We start from the raw sequence: 18,599 nt of genomic DNA, 5'->3' as shown, positions 1-18,599 counted from the left end.
CTACGCCATAGCTTGCAGCAATGCCAGATCCTTAACCCACTGATTGAGGCTAGGGATCTAACCAGCATTCTCATGGATACTAGTCAGGTTCTTAACCTGCTGAGCCACAGAGGGACCTCCATTTCCTTGGGTTTTTATAAGCAAATACCTTCTCCTCTCCTCGACCTTGAGTGTATTCCCTTACTTTCAGATGATTTATTTGAGGTGCCATTTTTGGAAAGTCTTCCTGATTTACAATGACCATCCATTAACTGAACTGCTTTCCTTAAAACAGAAATGAAAGAAAATTCTGTCAGCCTTCCAAACCCTAGTATCATCCCTGGGCCTACGAACATTCCTGTCCTTGAGTTCCGTAAGACAACCATGCATCCTTACGATAAACTTGCCCTTTTCTGTTTAGGTCAGCCAGAGGTGGGTTTTATTTATTAATAGCACACAGGTAGAATAAAGGTAGATTTGCCTTTATTCTTGAGAAAAAGCTGATAAATAGGTTCAATCCAGGTTTCACAGCCTGGTTGGGTTCTGCTTCTTCCACTTCCCAGCTATGCAGTCTCATCTCTAGTCCTTCTCTTCCCTCTGCCCAGCATTTCTCACCTCATATCCTAGAACAAAGGTTATTAACCTTAGGCCAGTGGCCTCACTCTTTTAGCACCAGTGAGGTACAGAATCCACAGAGGCACCAGCAGCTAAGACATCTAAATTAAGCTCAAACAACTTAGTCTATGAGCTATTCTTCTTTGAACAAAGATCAGGGAAAAAGCAATATAATCTTAAGTTATTTCTTATAGATATCTGCTGTGATAAGACTATAAACAGCTAAGTTTAAAGCTCTATTTGCTTCTTCTGTAGAAACCCTATGCAATTCTTCAAGTGGAAAACTGGCATGGGTTTTTGAGAAACATCCTGTTATACAACAGTAACAGGCTAACAATTTCCGGATTATAAAAGATTGCTGTTTTTTAAAATGGTTTTTTTTTTTTTTTTTTGTCTTTTTGCCATTTCTTGGGCCATTCCCACGGCATATGGAAGTTCCCAGGCTAGGGGTGGAATCGGAGCTGTAGCTGCCGGCCTACGCCAGAGCCACAGCAACTCGGGATCCGAGCCGCGTCTGCAACCTACACCACAGCTCACAGCAACGCCGGATCGTTAACCCACTGAGCAAGGGCAGGGACCGAACCCGCAACCTCATGGTTCCTAGTCGGATTCGTTAACCACTGCGCCACGACGGGAACTCCCATAATGGTATTTAATTTTTTTTTTTTTTTTGTCTTTTGTCTTTTTGTTGTTGTTGCTATTTCTTGGGCCGCTCCCGCGGCATATGGAGGTTCCCAGGCTAGGGGTCCAATCGGAGCTGTAGCCACCGGCCTACGCCAGAGCCACAGCAACGCCGGATCCGAGCCGCGTCTGCAACCTACACCACAGCTCACGGCAACGCCGGATCGTTAACCCACTGAGTAAGGGCAGGGACCGAACCCGCAACCTCATGGTTCCTAGTCGGATTCGTTAACCACTGCGCCACGACGGGAACTCCCATAATGGTATTTAATTTTTTTTAATGATATTCCGTAAAAACCTAGGGTTATGGTGGCTGTTCAACAGGAATCCAAATTGGAAAGAAAGAACTGTCACTGTTTGCAGTTGACGATATACATAGAAAATTCTAAAGATGCCACCAAAACACTATTAGAGCTCAGTAATGAATTTGGTAAAGTTGAAGGATACAATATAAATACAAAATAATATGCGAAATTTGCTGCATTTCTATACACTAACAATGAACTACCAGAAAGAAAAATTAAGAAAACAATTTCACTTAGAATTGTTTCCTTAATAAAATATCTAGGAAAAAACATACCTAAGGAGAAATGGTGGTCATCCAGAAGATTCTCAGTTAACTCAAGTTTATTTTTAAAAAGTCAGTTCTGAAATATCTAGGGACCATAGAGTCAAGAAGGTCCAAGAAGTAGGCCCCTTGGCCAGCCAACCAACCAGAGGAGAGCCTCTAAACCAAAGGTGAGGGAGCACAATCCCAAAGAAATCAGATTTAGAGGCCCCCCCCCCCTCATGCAGTTGGAAAACTAGAAGTTTCTCCTCGGTAATTAGGCAGAGGCTGATTATTGCTGATTCACTCTTGCCCTCCCAGGTTTGGGGTGGGTCATGGTGACAAGGCGAAGTGCAGGTTAGAGGAGAAGGGCCTACTTTTAACAGCATATTCTGCTTTGCTCTGGTTTACCTATTAAGCTTCTGTGTAACATTTCATTTGGAAAAAGCATCCCTGCTGCTTTTAATAAGTTTATGAAACATCCAGATATAGTCTAGTTCAATAGGACCACACCTATAGACTTAAAAGAGCAAGTAAACTGATAAGGATTGAGGTACACCGTTTGGAAATACCTTGCAATAGTTCTAAAAACAGAAAATCTTCCTCAAGTGTTTCATTTTACTTGAATGTTTTAAACAACTGTAATATGTAGTAGATATGTAAAATGCACTAGCTACCTCCTTCCCAAAACAAAGGACAGAGGTAGGTACAGTGTAGGAGTGGGAATGGGAGGTGTGGCAGGGGAATGGTGATCCAAAGTGAGGTCAAAGCCTATGCTGGGTGAGGAGGAAATGTGCAAAGGAGAACTCAGTGTGGGAAGAAGCAGGGTGACCAGGGTACACACACAGGGTAATCCAGAATGGGGATTCGGTCCCTGAGCACAGAAGAGAAGGACCTGAGGATAAGGGGTAGTTATACAATACTAACTTTCTGACTTCAGAAGTTATATTATGGTTATACAGAAGAATGTCCTTGTTTGTAGCAAAACTATTCATATGGGGAATGAGGTCAGCAACTTAATTCTCAAATGATTCATTAAAAAATATTACTTGTGGGAGTTCCTGCCATGGCTCAGCAGTTTACAAACCCAACTAGTATCCATAAGGACTTGGGTTCGATCCCTGGCCTCACTCAGTGGGTTGCCCAGTGGGTTAGGCATCCAGCGTTGCCATGAGCTGTGGTGTAGGTTGAAGACGAGGCTCAGATCACGAGCTGCTGTGGCATAGGCCGGCAGCTGCAGCTCTGATTTGATCCTTAGCCTGGGAACTTTCATATGCCACAGGTATGGCCTTAAAAAAGACAAAAAAAGGGGGGGTGAATTGTGGAGTTACCACTGTGACGCAATGGCATTGGAGATAGCTCTGCAGTGTCAGGACCTGGTTCAACCCCTGGCCTGGCACAGTGGGTCAAAGGATTCTGTATTGCCATGGCTGCAGCTCAGATCTGATCCCTGGCCCAGGAACTCCACATGCTTTGGGGCAGCCAAAAAAGAAAAAAAGAAAAGTGTTATTTGTATTGTATCTCCCTAATTTTGTGATTTTTTTTTAATGTGCCTGCAATTGGAAAAAAAAAATAACCACATCCTCTTCTCCTTCCCTCAAGCAATGAGAAGTTCATAGAACAGTATTAAATTGGAAAGATACTATATAGCCCCTTTGGAACTTCATTTCGTGTGTCAACTTACTGATCTGGCTAAGATTTTTTGCTGTTTTTAAGTTTAAGACTTAGATTTACTGTTGTTGTTACTTAACGGTAATAACTGGATAGAACTCTTGAGAATTAAAGGGATTTTAATTTATTTTTAAGCTATGTATAAGAATGGAGAAGAATCAATTGAAAAGCAAAATACTGGGATACAGCAAAGACAGAATAATGACAGAGCCTGAACTCTTAACCACTATTCTACACTGCCTCAAAAAGAATTCACAGTCCACCTCCAAATTTTGAAGAGTATAGTTCTAACCCTAACTAGGTCCCAAAATGTGCGATTCCAATAAAGGGTGATCAGAAGGGCACCATTCATGGAAGCTGGTCTGAGTAGAGTCTGGATTTATTCATTCAAACATGTAATGAAGGACCAGTCCTCATTTGATTTTGTCCCCAGTGCCTATATAGAGTGGATACCCAGAGTTTTCTTGAATGAGTGAATAAAGCCTTACTATATGGCAAACACAAGTAGAGAAAGAAGAAAAAGCATTCTGATCTAAATATAGGAGAAAGAATTGAGTTCTACACAATAAGCTGCCTAGGTCCTAAGATGGGAAACTCAAATGCCAAACTGGGAGTTTCCGTCGCAGCTCATCGGCAACGAACCCAACTAGCATCCACGAGGACTGGGGTTTGATTCCTGGCCTTGCTTGGTGGGTTAAGGATCTGGCGTTGCCAGGAGCTGTGGTGTAAGTCACAGACAGGGCTCGGATCTTGAGTTGCTGTGGCTGTGGTGTAGGCCAGCAGCTGTAGCTCTGATTCAACTCCTAGTCTGGGAACTTCCAGATAATGATGAGGCCCTAAAAAAGAAGAAGAAGAAGAAGAAAAGCCAAACTGGCTGCCCAATCTTCCTTCTTTTCACCAAATCTCTAGAGTGACTATCTTAGACGGATACTTCTTCCATTTTGAACTCTGGTTGTGGATCTGTTGAGCAAAATGTCAAAAGCAGGAAAAAGAGTAAAAAGCAAGGAAAAACAAAGATAGATTCATAAACAGTGAAAGCTGAAAGCAATTCAATTATGGAGATCATTCAGCCCATTACTCTTAATTGAAAATGAGGCTAACAGGGGTCAAGTGACTTGACAAGGGCTGTTTACAGTTTTAGCCCTATTGGTACCGGACCAAAAGACCAGTACTTACTCTACTGCCCCACACTGGTCTTTCAGTCAATAATCTCTAAAGTCCCTCCCAAATCATCTAAAAATAATAGCTAATATTTGAGTGCTTCCTATTTGCCATCAACCTAAAAGCTTCACTTGTCTTAACTAATTTAACTCCCTTTCTGACCTCCCTACAAGATAGGCAATTATTATTGCTATTTTACAGATGAGGAAACTAAGACACAAGAGAAGCTAAGTTAATCTTGCTCAAGATTACAAAACTATTACAAACATGACCGATGGAGATGGGATTCAAATCTTATTTATGAGCATTTTTTCTTTCTAGACTGTGAAATTCTTCCCAGCATGCCCACATCACCATATCCTTCAAATCTCCAGTGCTAAGCACAGTACAAAGCACACAGAAATTTATAACCATCTACTGAAATACTGAACTACTTAATTTTACTCTATTTTAAATTGTTATCAATTCAGCACATTTACTGGCATTTACATAAATGTCATTAATATAAATGTTATATATATCTGTACAAGGCACTTTATAAACCTTTCGATCCTTCAAATAGTTCTACAAAGTAGGTATCTTTTTTTTAAAGGAACAAAGTAACTTGTCCAAAACTCATAGCTAGAAAGAGATAAATCTTAGGCCAGTCCAAGAGCCACACCCACTTGTCACTAAACCAGCCTTCTCAACATAGTCCCTGTCCTCAAAGACCAATTACAATGCTGGATGATCAGTGCTAAAACAGTGATTAGGTTCAAAGTATTAAGAAAACTAGGAGCATTAAAAGGTGACAACTGGGTGGGCCTTTAAGGATAAACGGAAGTCCTCTAGCTGAGAATACTGTTCTTTGACCTCAATAGAACCCCAATCTATTGACATTTATTTTCTTCCAATCTAGCAGCCCTCTCCTTTTTCTTCATTTTCCTCCCTATCCAGCTTAGACTCCACAGTCCACCATTCAAACAATAACCTAATTTCCCTTTAATGCTCCCTCTTTATAGCCCACCTAACTGGCAATATCCCTACCCTTATGGAGTACAGCTGCAGATATCAGAACCCATTCTAGCTAGGGTTAAGCAGAAATGGATTTACCGGCAGGTATTATGTGACTTACAAAATTACTGAAAGAGCTATGGTAAGAACTGGTAGAACTTCCGAGGAACAATTCCTAACCCACCTAACAGAGGGTTGTCATGGCTCAGCGTTAATGAACCCAACTAGTATCCATGAGGACGTAGGTTCCATCCCTGACCTCAGTCAGTTAGTGGGTTAAGGATCTGGTCTTGCCGTGAGCTGTGGTGTAGATCGCAGACTTGGCTTGGATCCAACGTTGCTGTGGCATAGGCCAGCAGCTATAGCTCTGATTTGACCCCTAGCCTGGAAACCTCCATATGCCTTGGGTGAGGCCCTAAAAAAGAGACCAAAAAAAAAAGTTATGGCCATCATTGCAGAAAGTCACAACACCAAAAAGCTGGTGACTAAGAAACCCACTGCCTCTACTATGGTATTTGCCAGCAAAGGAGGATGCCTCTCACCCTCCTCCTTTCCCTTCCAATTCAATTCTCATCTTAGGTGCAAAGGAGTCTAGAAAATATCTACCTCTCAGTTCCACCAACACTCTATAGTCTTCATTGCTAACAACTCTCACCTCAGCGGTCTATTTGCATTTATCTCCCCTCCAATCTATTCAAACTACTGAGCCAGAAGGACCAAGCTGCCTCCTCCATCACACCACCTTCTCCACTGCAAAATACAAAATAAAACCTCAGTGATTTCCCATCAGTCTTAAAGAAAAGCTACAAATTCCTACACAGTCTGGCTTCCACTTGCCTCCAGCTTCATCTTGTACCACACTCCCCTTTATTCTCTTTGTCCTGGCAACACTGGCCTCTTTGTACCTTTTAGTCATTTTCCTCTCATTTGCCATTGGGCCTCTGCACATGCTGTTCTATATGGAATATTCTGCCCTCCTCTCTTCCCCCAACTAATTAGAATTCTTCCTTCAGGCATAGGTTCAGGCATCTTTTTGTTAGACAAGTCTTCCGGCTTATTTCTGGCACTCAAAACACCAGGTACCTTTCCCTGGCAGCACTTACTTTGCATTCCCTATAAAGATCATTGTTGAGCATCTGTTTTTCCCATCGGACTCAAAGCCCTGAGGTCAGGGACCATGTTTGGTTCACAATGTCTCCTCAAAGCTTTGCACCATAAATATCAGTTGAACGATTAAGGAGAAAACCTACTTCACAAGTATGAGTCTGAATTTCTCAGCCAAGACTGTGCTCTGGAGACCAAGAGTCGGACATTTCCTTCATCTCTCTCTCTCTCTCCCTCTCTCTCTCTCAGGGGCACAGAGCAGGCGCTGGTAAAAGGCTGCAGTATCACGGCAGAAAGAAGTCGGCCTCCAAAGTCTGAGACGACCCTGGTGGAGGCTGGGAAACTGACCTTTTCTCCCAAGGAGCACCTGGCACAGGGCTCGACACAGAAGGCGCTTGTTAAAGAAAGCAGCCGTCGAGGGCCCCAGGCAGGCGCAGAGACCCCACTGCTCTGCTCCAACCTAGAAAGGGAACCCAGGCCACCATACACCAAGAGCTAGGAACTCAGGGGCCCCCTCTGCCCTCTGCGATCAACCCTGGGCTGAGAGAGGCCAGCTTCAGACCACACAACGGAGGCGCCGCCTCCAGATTCCGCAGCCACCCACCCCCAACACTTACTCGGAGTTAGCGTCAGGTCTCCCCGCCGCAGCATTGCGCGAAACGCCAGAACCCAGTCAGCGCGCTTCCACCCACAAGACCCAGCGCGCCGAGGCGGGACTCCAGCTCGTTCCACCAATCCTGGAATCGTACTCTAGTGACATCAGAATGAGTTGCCCAATAACTGGAGACTCCCCAGGGGGCGGTGCAGAGGGGAGTATTGGAAGCCGATTGGTTTCTCCAAGCCGGAAGTTCTAAGGGAAAGACTAAGTCGGAGCCAATCGTGCGCTCCCTGAGGGTGTCGGCGCGGTCAGTGGCGGCCTGAGGAGAGCGGTTGCCGCCATGATAGAACAGCAGAAGCGCAAGGGCCCAGAGTTGCCTCTGGTCCCAGTCAAGCGGCAGCGGCATGAATTGCTTTTGGGAGCGGCGGGGTCGGGCCCGGGAGCCGGGCAGCAGCAGGCGGCGCCGGGAGCTTTGCTGCAAGCGGTGAGTAAACGAGCAGATGGCCTTCGGCCCTCAGCTCATCTTCCTGTCTCCTCAGTGCTCCACCGTGAGATCCCGTACCGGCCCTTTCCCTGCACTGCGGGGGCGGAACGGGACTCACACCAGGGAGTTAGAGCAGAAAAACCTGTTAAAGCGGTCAACACCCTGCGATGCTACGTTTCCCCGTTTGACGTTTCAGCGTCTCGATGGCCCTGTGAGGGGGCGTTAGAATTAGTGAGGGATCTTAAAACTGGGCCCCGGGCTTTCGCATCCTAAATCTTCCAGGGATCCAGCATAGAATAAACGTTCAGGAAAGTTGAAAGAGTGGATGGATGAATGAAGGAAGAAAGAAAGGAAGGAAATGAACGATACTAGCTCGCTTTGGGACTTGGGGCAACTTGCTTTGGGGAAAACTCTTTCTCTGCACTAGTATTAACAACTGAAGAATAGGTAACACTTATTGAGCCATGTACTAAGTGTTTTGTATATGAAAACTCCATTAATCTTGGTCACTGCCTAAGAGGTAGGAATTGTTAATTGTCCCATTTTGTAGATGGGGAAACAAACTTCTCTAATAAGTGATAGAAACCGATTTTAAAATCAGAATCCAGGCTTTTAACTAGAGTTCTTATAAGATAGAGGTAGTGATGGATGACATCTCTCCTTCTGCTCTATTAGGCTTAGCTGAAGAATATATGTCCCCTCCTGAAACTCCTCAATCAGGCTGTCAGCAAATCTTTGCTGGCACCATCCTTAAAATAAACCCAGATTTGTTACCACTTCTAAATATCTCCATCACTACCTCCTGATCTAAGCTGTTATTCTCTCACCTAGTATTCCTGCTGTAGGATCCTGATGGCATTCCTGTTTCTTTTCTCAGATGCTCATTCTATTCTCAGTCCAGCAGCCGGAGGAATCCTTCTAAACATCAAATCATGTTAACCTCTGCTGAAAACATGCCATGGCTTTTCGCTTCACTCAGAGTAAAACTAAAATCCTAACAACCTTTTGCCCTCTTTCCCTTGACCTCTCTGATCTACCAATTTTCCATTGCTCACCTTACTCCAGTCACATTGGCTTCTATGCTCCTACCACACACAAAGCCTTTGCATTTTCTTTTCCCACTACTGGAGTGTTCTTTTTCCAAATGTCCACCTGGTTTACACACTCAGCTCCTCCAAGTCTCTGCTCAAATATCGCTTTTTCCATGAAGGTTTTCCTGACCAACCTGTTTTAAATTGCATACCTGGGTACTCACTAACACATTGCTGTTTGGTTTTCTCCATGGTACGTACCACCACCATCTATACCTTATACTTGTTTCTGCCATCCCTCCCTCCTTTCTGTCCCTCCCTCCTGCTAGAATACAACCTACATTGTTTATTTTGTTCAACACTGTTTTCTCAATGTCTAGAACAGTGCCTGACACATAGTATTTTTTGAGTAAATGAATAAGCTGGAAACTACTGATGAGATTTAGGAATTATTAATAGTGTATTTGTTCTTTTGGTTTTTTTTCTTTAGGACAGCACCCATGGCATATGGAAGTTCCCAGGCTAGGGGTCAAACCAGAGCTACAGCTGTTGGCCTACGCCACAGCCACAGCAACTCAGGATCTGAGCTGTGTCTGCGACCTACACCACAGCTCACGGCAACGCCGGATCCTTAACCCACTGAGCTAGGCCACAGATTGAACCCATATCCTCATGGTTCCTAGTCAGGCTTGTTAACCACTGAGCCATGAAGAGAATGCCAGTGTATTTGTTCTTCCATCTGACAAGTAAGAATATCAGCTCAAGTTTCTGTGAATTGCCCAAGCCTAGGCTTAGTGGCTAAAACCGTAAACAAGACTACTTTCCTTAGTAACCTTGTACCCTGCAAGGTTGTTGGGAAGCTCAATTCAATCATTCATTCATTAAATGAACTAGAAACTGGGAAGACTGTTGAATGACTCTATAGGGTTCCTGTGGTCACAGAGCTTTTCTAGTGGCACAGTAGGGGAGACACTGTAAACAAGTAATGAGGAAGGTAATTTCAGGTAGTTAGAGAAGTGCTGTGAGAGGTGTTGCCGTTGTGGTGCAGCAGAAACGAATTCGACTAGGAATCATGAGGTTGCGGGTTTGATCCCTGGCCTCACTCAGTGGGTTAAGGATCTGGCGTTGCTGTGGTTCTGGCATAGGCCGGCAGCTGTAGCTCCCATTAGACCTCTAGCCTGGGAACCTCCGTATGCTATGGGTGCAGCCCTAAAAAGCAAAAAAAGAAAAATGAAGTGCTGTGAGAGAATCCCTAAGGTTGATAGCATGTAGAAGGGAGGTGGAAGAGTGCTGCTTGAGTTTGAGTGTTCCAGGAAGGACTTTCTGAAGCAGAAATGTTTGAGAGGAGTCACACACAGGAAGATCTAGGGGAAGGGGTTTCTGTCTTGTTCCTGCGGGTTCAGCTACAAGTATAAGAGATCCTGAGGCAGAAATGAGTTTAACATGTTTGAGCAATCAAAAGTAGGAGCGCAGTGAGGGAGGAGGAGAGTTAGCATAACAAACAGACCCTGGAAACTTCAGAAGAAGAGAATCTAATTAGAGACGTAAGTTATGTGAGAAGAGTTGCCATTATCTAAATCAGGAAAAATATACTCAATCATTGTTTCCATTGTCTTTTCCTTGTACTCCCCATTACCCCCATTTTTCAGTCCCCCTAGCCTATATATAGTGACTACCCTGTACCCTCTCTTCTTTTATTTAGGGGCCTCCAAGATGTTCCTCCCTTCAAGCCCCAATCATGCTTCTCTCAGGACATGAAGGGGAAGTGTATTGCTGCAAGTTTCACCCCAATGGATCCACCTTAGCATCTGCAGGATTTGACCGACTGATATGTAAGGCATAGTTCATGAATCTGGAGTAATTGCTCTCTGCCAAATAGTGGTGGTTTGTTTTTGATTTGGGCTGCACTCTCAGCATGTGGAAGTTCCCAGGCCAAGGATAGAACCCATGCCACAGCAGCAACCCAAGATGCTGCAGTGACAACACCGGATCCTTAGTTCTCTGTGCCACAAGGGAATTCCAGTGATTTATTTTTTTAAATCATCATTGCCGTAGAAGGTATCAGTCTGAGTTGGTCCTTAACAAACTTTGTGGCTATCATGCTAAAATAGAGTCATGAGGAGTTCCCATCGTGGCGCAGTGGAAGCGAGTCCAACTGGGAACCATGAGGTTGCAGGTTCGATCCCTGGCCTCATTCAGTGGGTTAAGGATCCGGCGTTGCCCTGAGCTGTGGTGTAGGTCACAGATGTGGCTTGGATCTGGTGTTGCTGTGGCTCTGGCATAGGCTGGCAGCAACAGCTCCGATTGGACCCCTAGCCTGGGAACCTCCATGTGCCGCAGGTGTGGCCCTAAAAGGAGAGAAAAGACAAAGGGAAAAAAAATTTTTAAATAAAATATAGTCATGAAAATGTTGAATGATTTTTGGCTGTAGAACTCAGAGTCCATGTTGTAAATATAGAAGGAATTACGTTACCCATTGGTAAGTGAGTTGCTCTAGTTTAAGAATATTTTCCTTATGGAGACAAATCTCCAGCTGATTTAGCAAGACTGAAGATCTGGGCTTAACAGGCTAATGGGAGTAAAGAAGAGAGCAGTAACTTTTTTTCCCCCCAGAGGCTTTCCTCGTGATACATTTCCTTAGATCTTAGCACTTGAGAAGGAAGGAGGGGATCCTAAAGTGGCAACTCATGGAGTGTCCACTGTGGCTCAGCAGTAATGAACCCAACTAGTATCCATGAGGATGCAGGTTCAATTCCTGGCCTCACTCAGTAGTTTAAGGATCCTGCGTTACCATGAGCTGTGGTGTAGGTCGAGATGCAGCTTGAATCTGGCATTGCTGTGGTGTAGGCTGGCAGCTGTAACTCTGATTCGACCCCTAGCCTGGAAACTTCCATATGCTGCGGGTTCAGCCCTAAAGAGAAAAAAAAAAGTGGCAACTCAGATCACCTACCTGTCCATCATTAGGACCTGCTACCAGCTTCTCAGCTACTAGTCAGGAATACCCATTTGGGGGGGAATAAGTGGGAACAAAAATCACATTGGGAAAGTCATGAGAAAAGGGTGAAAGAAGTCAGAAGCACCTGACTTTTTCCCCGTCTGGCATCATTTGCCACATTGTGAGATGAAATGAGTCCTTTGGTTTTTTGCTTATAACTGTGCCTCAGGATGGATGATGTCTTCACTGTCTTTCTGTTTTAGGTGTTCTGGTAATATATTCCTTAAACTTAGTGGTGGCCAAGTATCTGGAAGGCTTAGGGATCCTTGCAGAGCATACTTTAATTACCAGTATGCTTAGTTTCATCAAACAAACTAGGAACAGTTTTACTAGCAGAAAAATAACCATAAGTACCTTACTAAGTGTAGAGTATCCTTAATAACACTCATTTGATCATTCTATGCCGGACCTGAGGATTGGAACTGTTTCTATTCATTTACCTTATTTTACCATAGCACCTGCTATAGATATTTAGTACATGTGGAATGAGGAAATGTAGTACTAAGTTGTTGCCATGTGACCTTCAAGTTTCCCATAAGCACCATCACCTTGCAGTCTGCTTCTACTCATAGCAGATGAGTAGCAGTGGGTGCCAACGTTATTAAAAGTATGGCAGGATGGAGTTCCCGTCGTGGCGCAGTGGTTAACGAATCCGACTAGGAACCATGAGGTTGTAGGTTCGATCCCTGGCATTGCTCAGTGGGTGAAGGATCCGGCGTTGCCAGGAGCTGTGGTGTAGGTTGCAGACGCGGCTCGGATCCCGCGTAGCTGTGGCTCTGGCGTAGGCCGGTGGCTACAGCTCTGATAAGACCCCTAGCCTGGGAACCTCCATAGGCCGTGAGAGCGGCCCAAAGAAATAGCAAAAAGACAAAAAAAAAAAAAAAAAAAATATGGCAGGAGAACTTAAGATTTAAAAATTATATCCATTAACTAAAATTTTTTAATTTTACGAAGTGTGGAAATAATTGCATTTTTGTTTTAATGTAAGAAAAATTGATCTAGCTGGTAGAACTAATAGTGTTCCAAAGGAGTATAATTTCAGAACTGTTGTTCTAGTGAATTCAAAAGTACCATTTCTATGGCCAGTAATGAGGCTTCCTTTCCCTAGTAATGCTCCCAGAACCCCTCTCTTCCTAATAGTGTTGTGGAATGTCTATGGCGACTGTGATAACTATGCTACGTTGAAGGGACACAGTGGAGCAGTGATGGAACTGCATTATAACACAGATGGCAGGTGAGTTTTCTGTATAGTGGATGACAGCTGCTTCTCATACTAATTCTTCTTGGCATTCTTTCATATTTCATCCCCGAGTTTTCTCTCAGGGAGCCCGTGCTGTCAAAAACTACTACATTTTGGATAAACACTTTATTATCCTATCACTGTCACCCAATTAAGGTGTTTATTGTTCCATGTATGCATCAATAAATAGGTCATTATAAATACATCATTTCTAACTTAGCAGCAGCCCAAAAAATATTCCTTTTTTAAGACATAAAATGTAATATCTATATGTAGAAATAAGCTATTATTATAAAAGTAATAAAATAATCTGTTTTGAGAAAATGTGAAAAAAGCAGGAAAATTACAAAATAGCCCACATTTTTACCACTCCAAAGATAATTACTGTTAATATTATATGTTTTTCTCAAGCATTTTTTTCTATTCAAAACAGTTGGTTTTATGTGTATATTAGAACTACTCATACAATCTTGTCTGCTGCTTTTTACCATTAACATCATTCACCTGATGTATCTGTTTATCATAATATACTATTTATCTTTTTTTTTTTGTCTTTTTTGTCTTTTTAGGGCTACACCTGCAGCATATGGAGATTCCCAGGCTAGGGGTCAAATAGGAGCTATAGCCACTGGCCTACGACACAGCCACAGCAGCTTGGGATCTGAGCCATGTCTACAACCTACACCACAGCTCACGGCAATGCCGGATCCTTAACCCACTGATCGAGGCTGGGGATCGAACCTGCAACCTCATAGTTTCTAATCAGATTCGTTTCCACTGTGCCACGACGGGAAATCCCATAAATATTTTAATAATTGGCATAATTTTAGAATAACTATAGATGATATAAAAATGTGGTTATGCAAAGTTAATTAATCACATTACATATTTCAGTAAACATTTATTATTTTACACCTCAGACCTCTAAAAATTTTAGGATTCTCTTAAAAAATGTATAGCCTTGTATACAGTTTTCCTATTTAAGTAAAGAAAGCATTATAAAATCAACCATAGGAGTTAGTTCCCATCGTGGCTCAGTGGTTAACGAACCTGACTAGCATCAATGAGGATGCAGGTTCGATCCCTGGCTTCGATCAGTGGGTTAGGGATCCGGAGTTGCCATGAGCTATGGTGTAGGTCTCAGATGAGGCTCGGATCCTGTGTGGCTGTGGCTGTGGCGGAGGCTGGCCATTATAGCTTGGATTAGGCCTCTAGCTTGGGAACCTCCATATGCCATGGGTACGGCCCTAAAAAGACAAAAAATAAATAAATTTTTTAAATCAACCATAACTTAGAAACCATCCTCGGAGACAAAATAAAACCTCTAATTATTAGAGAAAGGGTTAGAGTTAGCAAGCCATTGGGTCAGGAATTTTTACAGTCTGTCTTACCTTTGCAGCTGGGAGTGATTGAACATCTCTAAGTACAAGGACGTGTTATGCATAAAGTGTTGTATATCATGACAGAGGAGGAAACGATTGAGAAGACTGCCTTATTAGATGTATAATATGTCATGGGGACTGACAAAGGGAAATTTTTTTTTATGTTTCATAGGGTGGACTTTGTAACTGGGTCTAGGGCACCATTATGATTTTGGTAGGTAGGGTGAGGTATTCCAGCATCATGTGCCAGACTGTCAGAGCACAACCTGTTAGTGATCTTAAAGAGTTTGGCACGTTTGGCATGTGGGAAAGATAGATTGCTATTGCTTATCTTCACTTATTTTTTTTATTCTTCCTCTTACCTTCTAGTATGCTCTTCTCAGCTTCCACAGATAAAACTGTGGCAGTGTGGGATAGCGAAACAGGCGAAAGGGTTAAAAGACTGAAGGGACATACTTCCTTTGTGAATTCCTGTTATCCGGCCAGGAGAGGCCCCCAGCTTGTCTGCACTGGCAGTGATGATGGTACAGTTAAGGTGAGTGTTGTATTCTGTCTGTGTGTTGAGGGTTTCTGAGGTGACATAATGCGAACCTTATCTTGCCTTCCCACCTGTGCTCTTCCCTGCCCTCCACAACTCTGTATCATCAGAGATTTCCCAAAACAGGCACTATTTAAAATAATTTTAAGATAATAAGCAATTGGGTTTTTTTTCTTTTCAAAAATATCCTACGGAATATTATTAGAACCATATTGAACAATTGTGACTTGGAATAAAATGGATCACTATCCGAGAATAATTGGATTCTTGGCTTAGCTATTTACTTAATTGTGTGACCTTGGACAGTTTACTTATCTGATCCTCAGTTTCTCAATCTTTAGGATGGTGACATTAATATATATGTCTTACAAGGCTGTTGTAAAATTATAGTCAGTATATTAAAAGGTCAGCAAATGGTTTTAGTAACTTAGGATGGAATATTAAAGGTCAGTTAGTCCAATGATTTCCAACCTGTGTACATATCAGAATTACCTGAAGAACCTTTTATTTCATTTTTTTAATTTTTGGCCACCCCATGGCATATGGAGTTCCTGGGCCAGGGATCAGATCTGAGCCACAGTAGCGACCTAAGCCATAGCTGTGGTAATGCCAGGCCAGGGATCGAACCTGCGTCCCAGCTCTCCCAACACACCACCAATCTTATTGCGCCACAGTAGGAACTCCTGTATACTTCTTTTTTTTTTATCTTTTTGCCATTTCTTGGGCCCCACCCGCGGCATATGGAGATTTCCAGGCTAGGGGTCCAATCAGAGCTGTAGCCACCGGCCTACACCAGACCTACAGCAACACAGGATCCGAGCCGCATCTGTGACCTACACCACAGCTCACAGCAACGCCGGATCCTTAACCCACTGAGCAAGGCCAGGGATGGAACCCGCAACCTTATGGTTCCTAGTCGGATTCGTTAACCACTGTACCACAATGGGAACTCCCTGTATACTTCTTTTTTTTTTTTTTTTTGTCTTTTGTCTTTTGTTGTTGTTGTTGTTGCTATTTCTTGGGCCGCTCCCGCGGCATATGGAGGTTCCCAGGCTAGGGGTTGAATCGGAGCTGTAGCCACCAGCCTACGCCAGAGCCACAGCAACGCGGGATCCGAGCCGCGTCTGCAACCTACACCACAGCTCACGGCAGCGCCGGATCGTTAACCCACTGAGCAAGGGCAGGGACCGAACCCGCAACCTCATGGTTCCTAGTCGGATTCGTTAACCACTGTGCCACAACGGCAACTCCCCCTGTATACTTCTTTAGCGAGGTGTGTTAAGTTCTTTAGCTCCAATTTTTGATCTAAATTGTTAGTTTTCTTATTGTTCTTTGTATTGTATTTTGAGTAATAGTCCTTTAACAAATGTCTCATAAAAGTATTTTCTCATAGTCTATGGCTTGTTTTGTGATCTTTTTTATTTTATTTATTTATGTATTTCTGTCTTTTTGCCTTTTTCTAGGGCTGGATCCCATGGCATATGGAGGTTTCCAGGCTAGGGGTCTAATTGGAGCTGTAGCCAGCAACGCGGGATCCGAGCCACGTATGCAACCTATACCACAGCTCACAGCAACACCGAATCCTTAACCCACTAAGCAAGGCCAGGGATCAAACTCACAACCTCATGTTTCCTAGTCAGATTCGTTAACCACTGCACCACGACGGGAACTCTGTATTTATATCTGAGTATTTCCCAGTTTTTTGGATGCTCGTGTAAATGGTATTATGTTTTAAAGAATCAGGATATTAAACACATTCATAAAGTGATTTGATGTAGCACGTATGACATACTGGGAGCCATTGATTTCCAGCCTCCTCACTTTACAAATGAGGAAAAGCAGGCCTAGAAACAGTAACTTAGTTCAAGAGCACACCAGACACATTGCTTTGTAGTACCATTTTATTATTTTTTTGGCACTAATTTTGGCCTCTGGGTTGTATTTTTATGATTAAACAGGGAGGGAATTCAGAAGAGTACATCTGAGAAACCACACTAAACTTGTGATTGTTGCATTTTTAATTGAATTTCCTTTTTTTCATAATTAAAGGTGTTGACACTGTCATACTGGATTATGTGCTTTGAGATGTTTTCTGCTAAATGGTTTTTGTAATGAACAATCGCTTGGGCCCCCTTGATGCTTAGCCAAAAAGAGAGTCTGTCTGTGGTTTAGGAATAATTCCCAAAACTCTAAACCTAAGTGGACTATCATTGCAGAAACAGTAGCTGATTTGCTAATTGGCATTTCTAAAGGTCGAGTTAAGAGTGCATAATGAATATTGTTAACAAACATTTATTGAGGGCTTCCTATGATAACCATCTAGGAACTTACTCTTGTTTAGTTTCACCTTTCCTTCTTTCACTTTTTCTCCTTATTTCGTTTTGTCTTTTTTTATCTTTTTTTTTTTTTTTGTCTTTTTTTTGCTATTTCTTGGGCCGCTCCCGCGGCATATGGAGGTTCCCAGGCTAGGGATTGAGTCGGAGCTGTAGCCGCCAGCCTACGCCAGAGCCACAGCAACGCGGGATCCGAGCCGTGTCTGCAACCTACACCACAGCTCACGGCAACGCCGGATCGTTAACCCACTGAGCAAGGGCAGGGACCGAACCCGAAACCTCATGGTTCCTAGTCGGATTTGTTAACCACTGCGCCACGACGGGAACTCCCATTTTGTCTTTTTTTTTTATCTCATGTTTATCTTTCCATCTCGCCTTTGCTTTTTCTTTGTTTACTCTCTTCCATTGTGCATGTGTTTTGTCTTTTTACTCTATCCTTCTTTCAGTTTCTTGCTTCTCTTTTCACCTAATTAAACATGATTTGAGGAGTTCCTGTTGGCGCAGTGGAAACAATTCCAACTAAGGAAAGACAAATATTATATGGTATCACCTATATGTGGAATCTAAAAAAATGATACAAATGCACTTATCTACAAAACGGAAACAGACTCGCAGACATAAAAAAAAAATTTGTGGTTATGAAAGGGAAAAGGTGGGAGAGAGGGAAAATTAGGAGTTTGAGATTAACATATACACACTACTATAGATAACCAACAAGGACCTACTATATAGCACAGTGAACTCTAGTCAATATTCTATAATAACCTATATGGGAAAAGAATCTGAAAAAGAACAGGTATATGTATGTATATAAATGAATCACTTTGCTGTACCCTTGAATCTACTACAACACTGTAAATCAACTATAAGCCGATATAAAATAAAAATTAATAGAATAAAAAACAATTCCAACTAGGAACCATGAGGTTGCAGGTTCATCAATACTTGGCCTTATTCAGCGAGTTGAGGATCTTGCATTGGCGTGAGCTGTGGTGTGGGTCACAGTTGAGGCTCAGATCTGGCATGCTGTGGCTGTGGTGTAGTTTGGCAGCTGTAGCTCTTAGACCCCTAGCCTGGGAACCTCCACATGCCATGGGTGTGGACCTAAAAAAGAAAAAATAAAATAAAATATGATTTGAAATGATTGTTTTTCTTTTCTTTCTTTTTTTTTTTGGAGTTCCCAGGCCAGGGATCAGATCCCAGTCATAGTTGTGACCTATGCCGCAGCTATGGCAATACCAGATCCT

General features: G+C 43.0%; 2 protein-coding genes across 3 annotated transcripts in view; one reads left to right on the top strand and one right to left on the bottom strand.

The window, feature by feature from the left end:
* The window catches only part of ZCCHC17 (zinc finger CCHC-type containing 17), a 63,131-nt gene extending 55,628 nt beyond the window's left edge, over positions 1–7,503 (bottom strand). The window contains exon 1 of one of the 2 annotated variants that reach the window (XM_021095768.1): positions 7,369–7,503. The gene's annotated coding sequence lies outside the window, so the exon portion shown is untranslated. Of the gene's footprint in view, positions 1–6,302; positions 6,404–7,368 lie in introns of those variants that run through there. The other variant, XM_021095769.1, reaches the window with a different exon arrangement.
* Positions 7,607–18,599, top strand: part of SNRNP40 (small nuclear ribonucleoprotein U5 subunit 40) — a 40,730-nt gene continuing 29,737 nt past the window's right edge. The window contains exons 1-4 of the mRNA XM_003356266.4: positions 7,607–7,833; positions 10,567–10,696; positions 13,000–13,093; positions 14,851–15,016. Of these exons, the coding sequence (XP_003356314.1) occupies positions 7,690–7,833; positions 10,567–10,696; positions 13,000–13,093; positions 14,851–15,016 (534 nt within the window). The 5' untranslated portion in view covers positions 7,607–7,689. The remainder of the gene's footprint in view (positions 7,834–10,566; positions 10,697–12,999; positions 13,094–14,850; positions 15,017–18,599) is intronic.

The sequence above is a fragment of the Sus scrofa genome, chromosome 6 (genome assembly GCF_000003025.6).
Source record: "Sus scrofa isolate TJ Tabasco breed Duroc chromosome 6, Sscrofa11.1, whole genome shotgun sequence".
Taxonomy (NCBI): domain Eukaryota; kingdom Metazoa; phylum Chordata; class Mammalia; order Artiodactyla; family Suidae; genus Sus; species Sus scrofa.
Note: the sequence above shows the minus strand (reverse complement) of the source record. Positions and strands in the feature narration are given on the sequence as shown.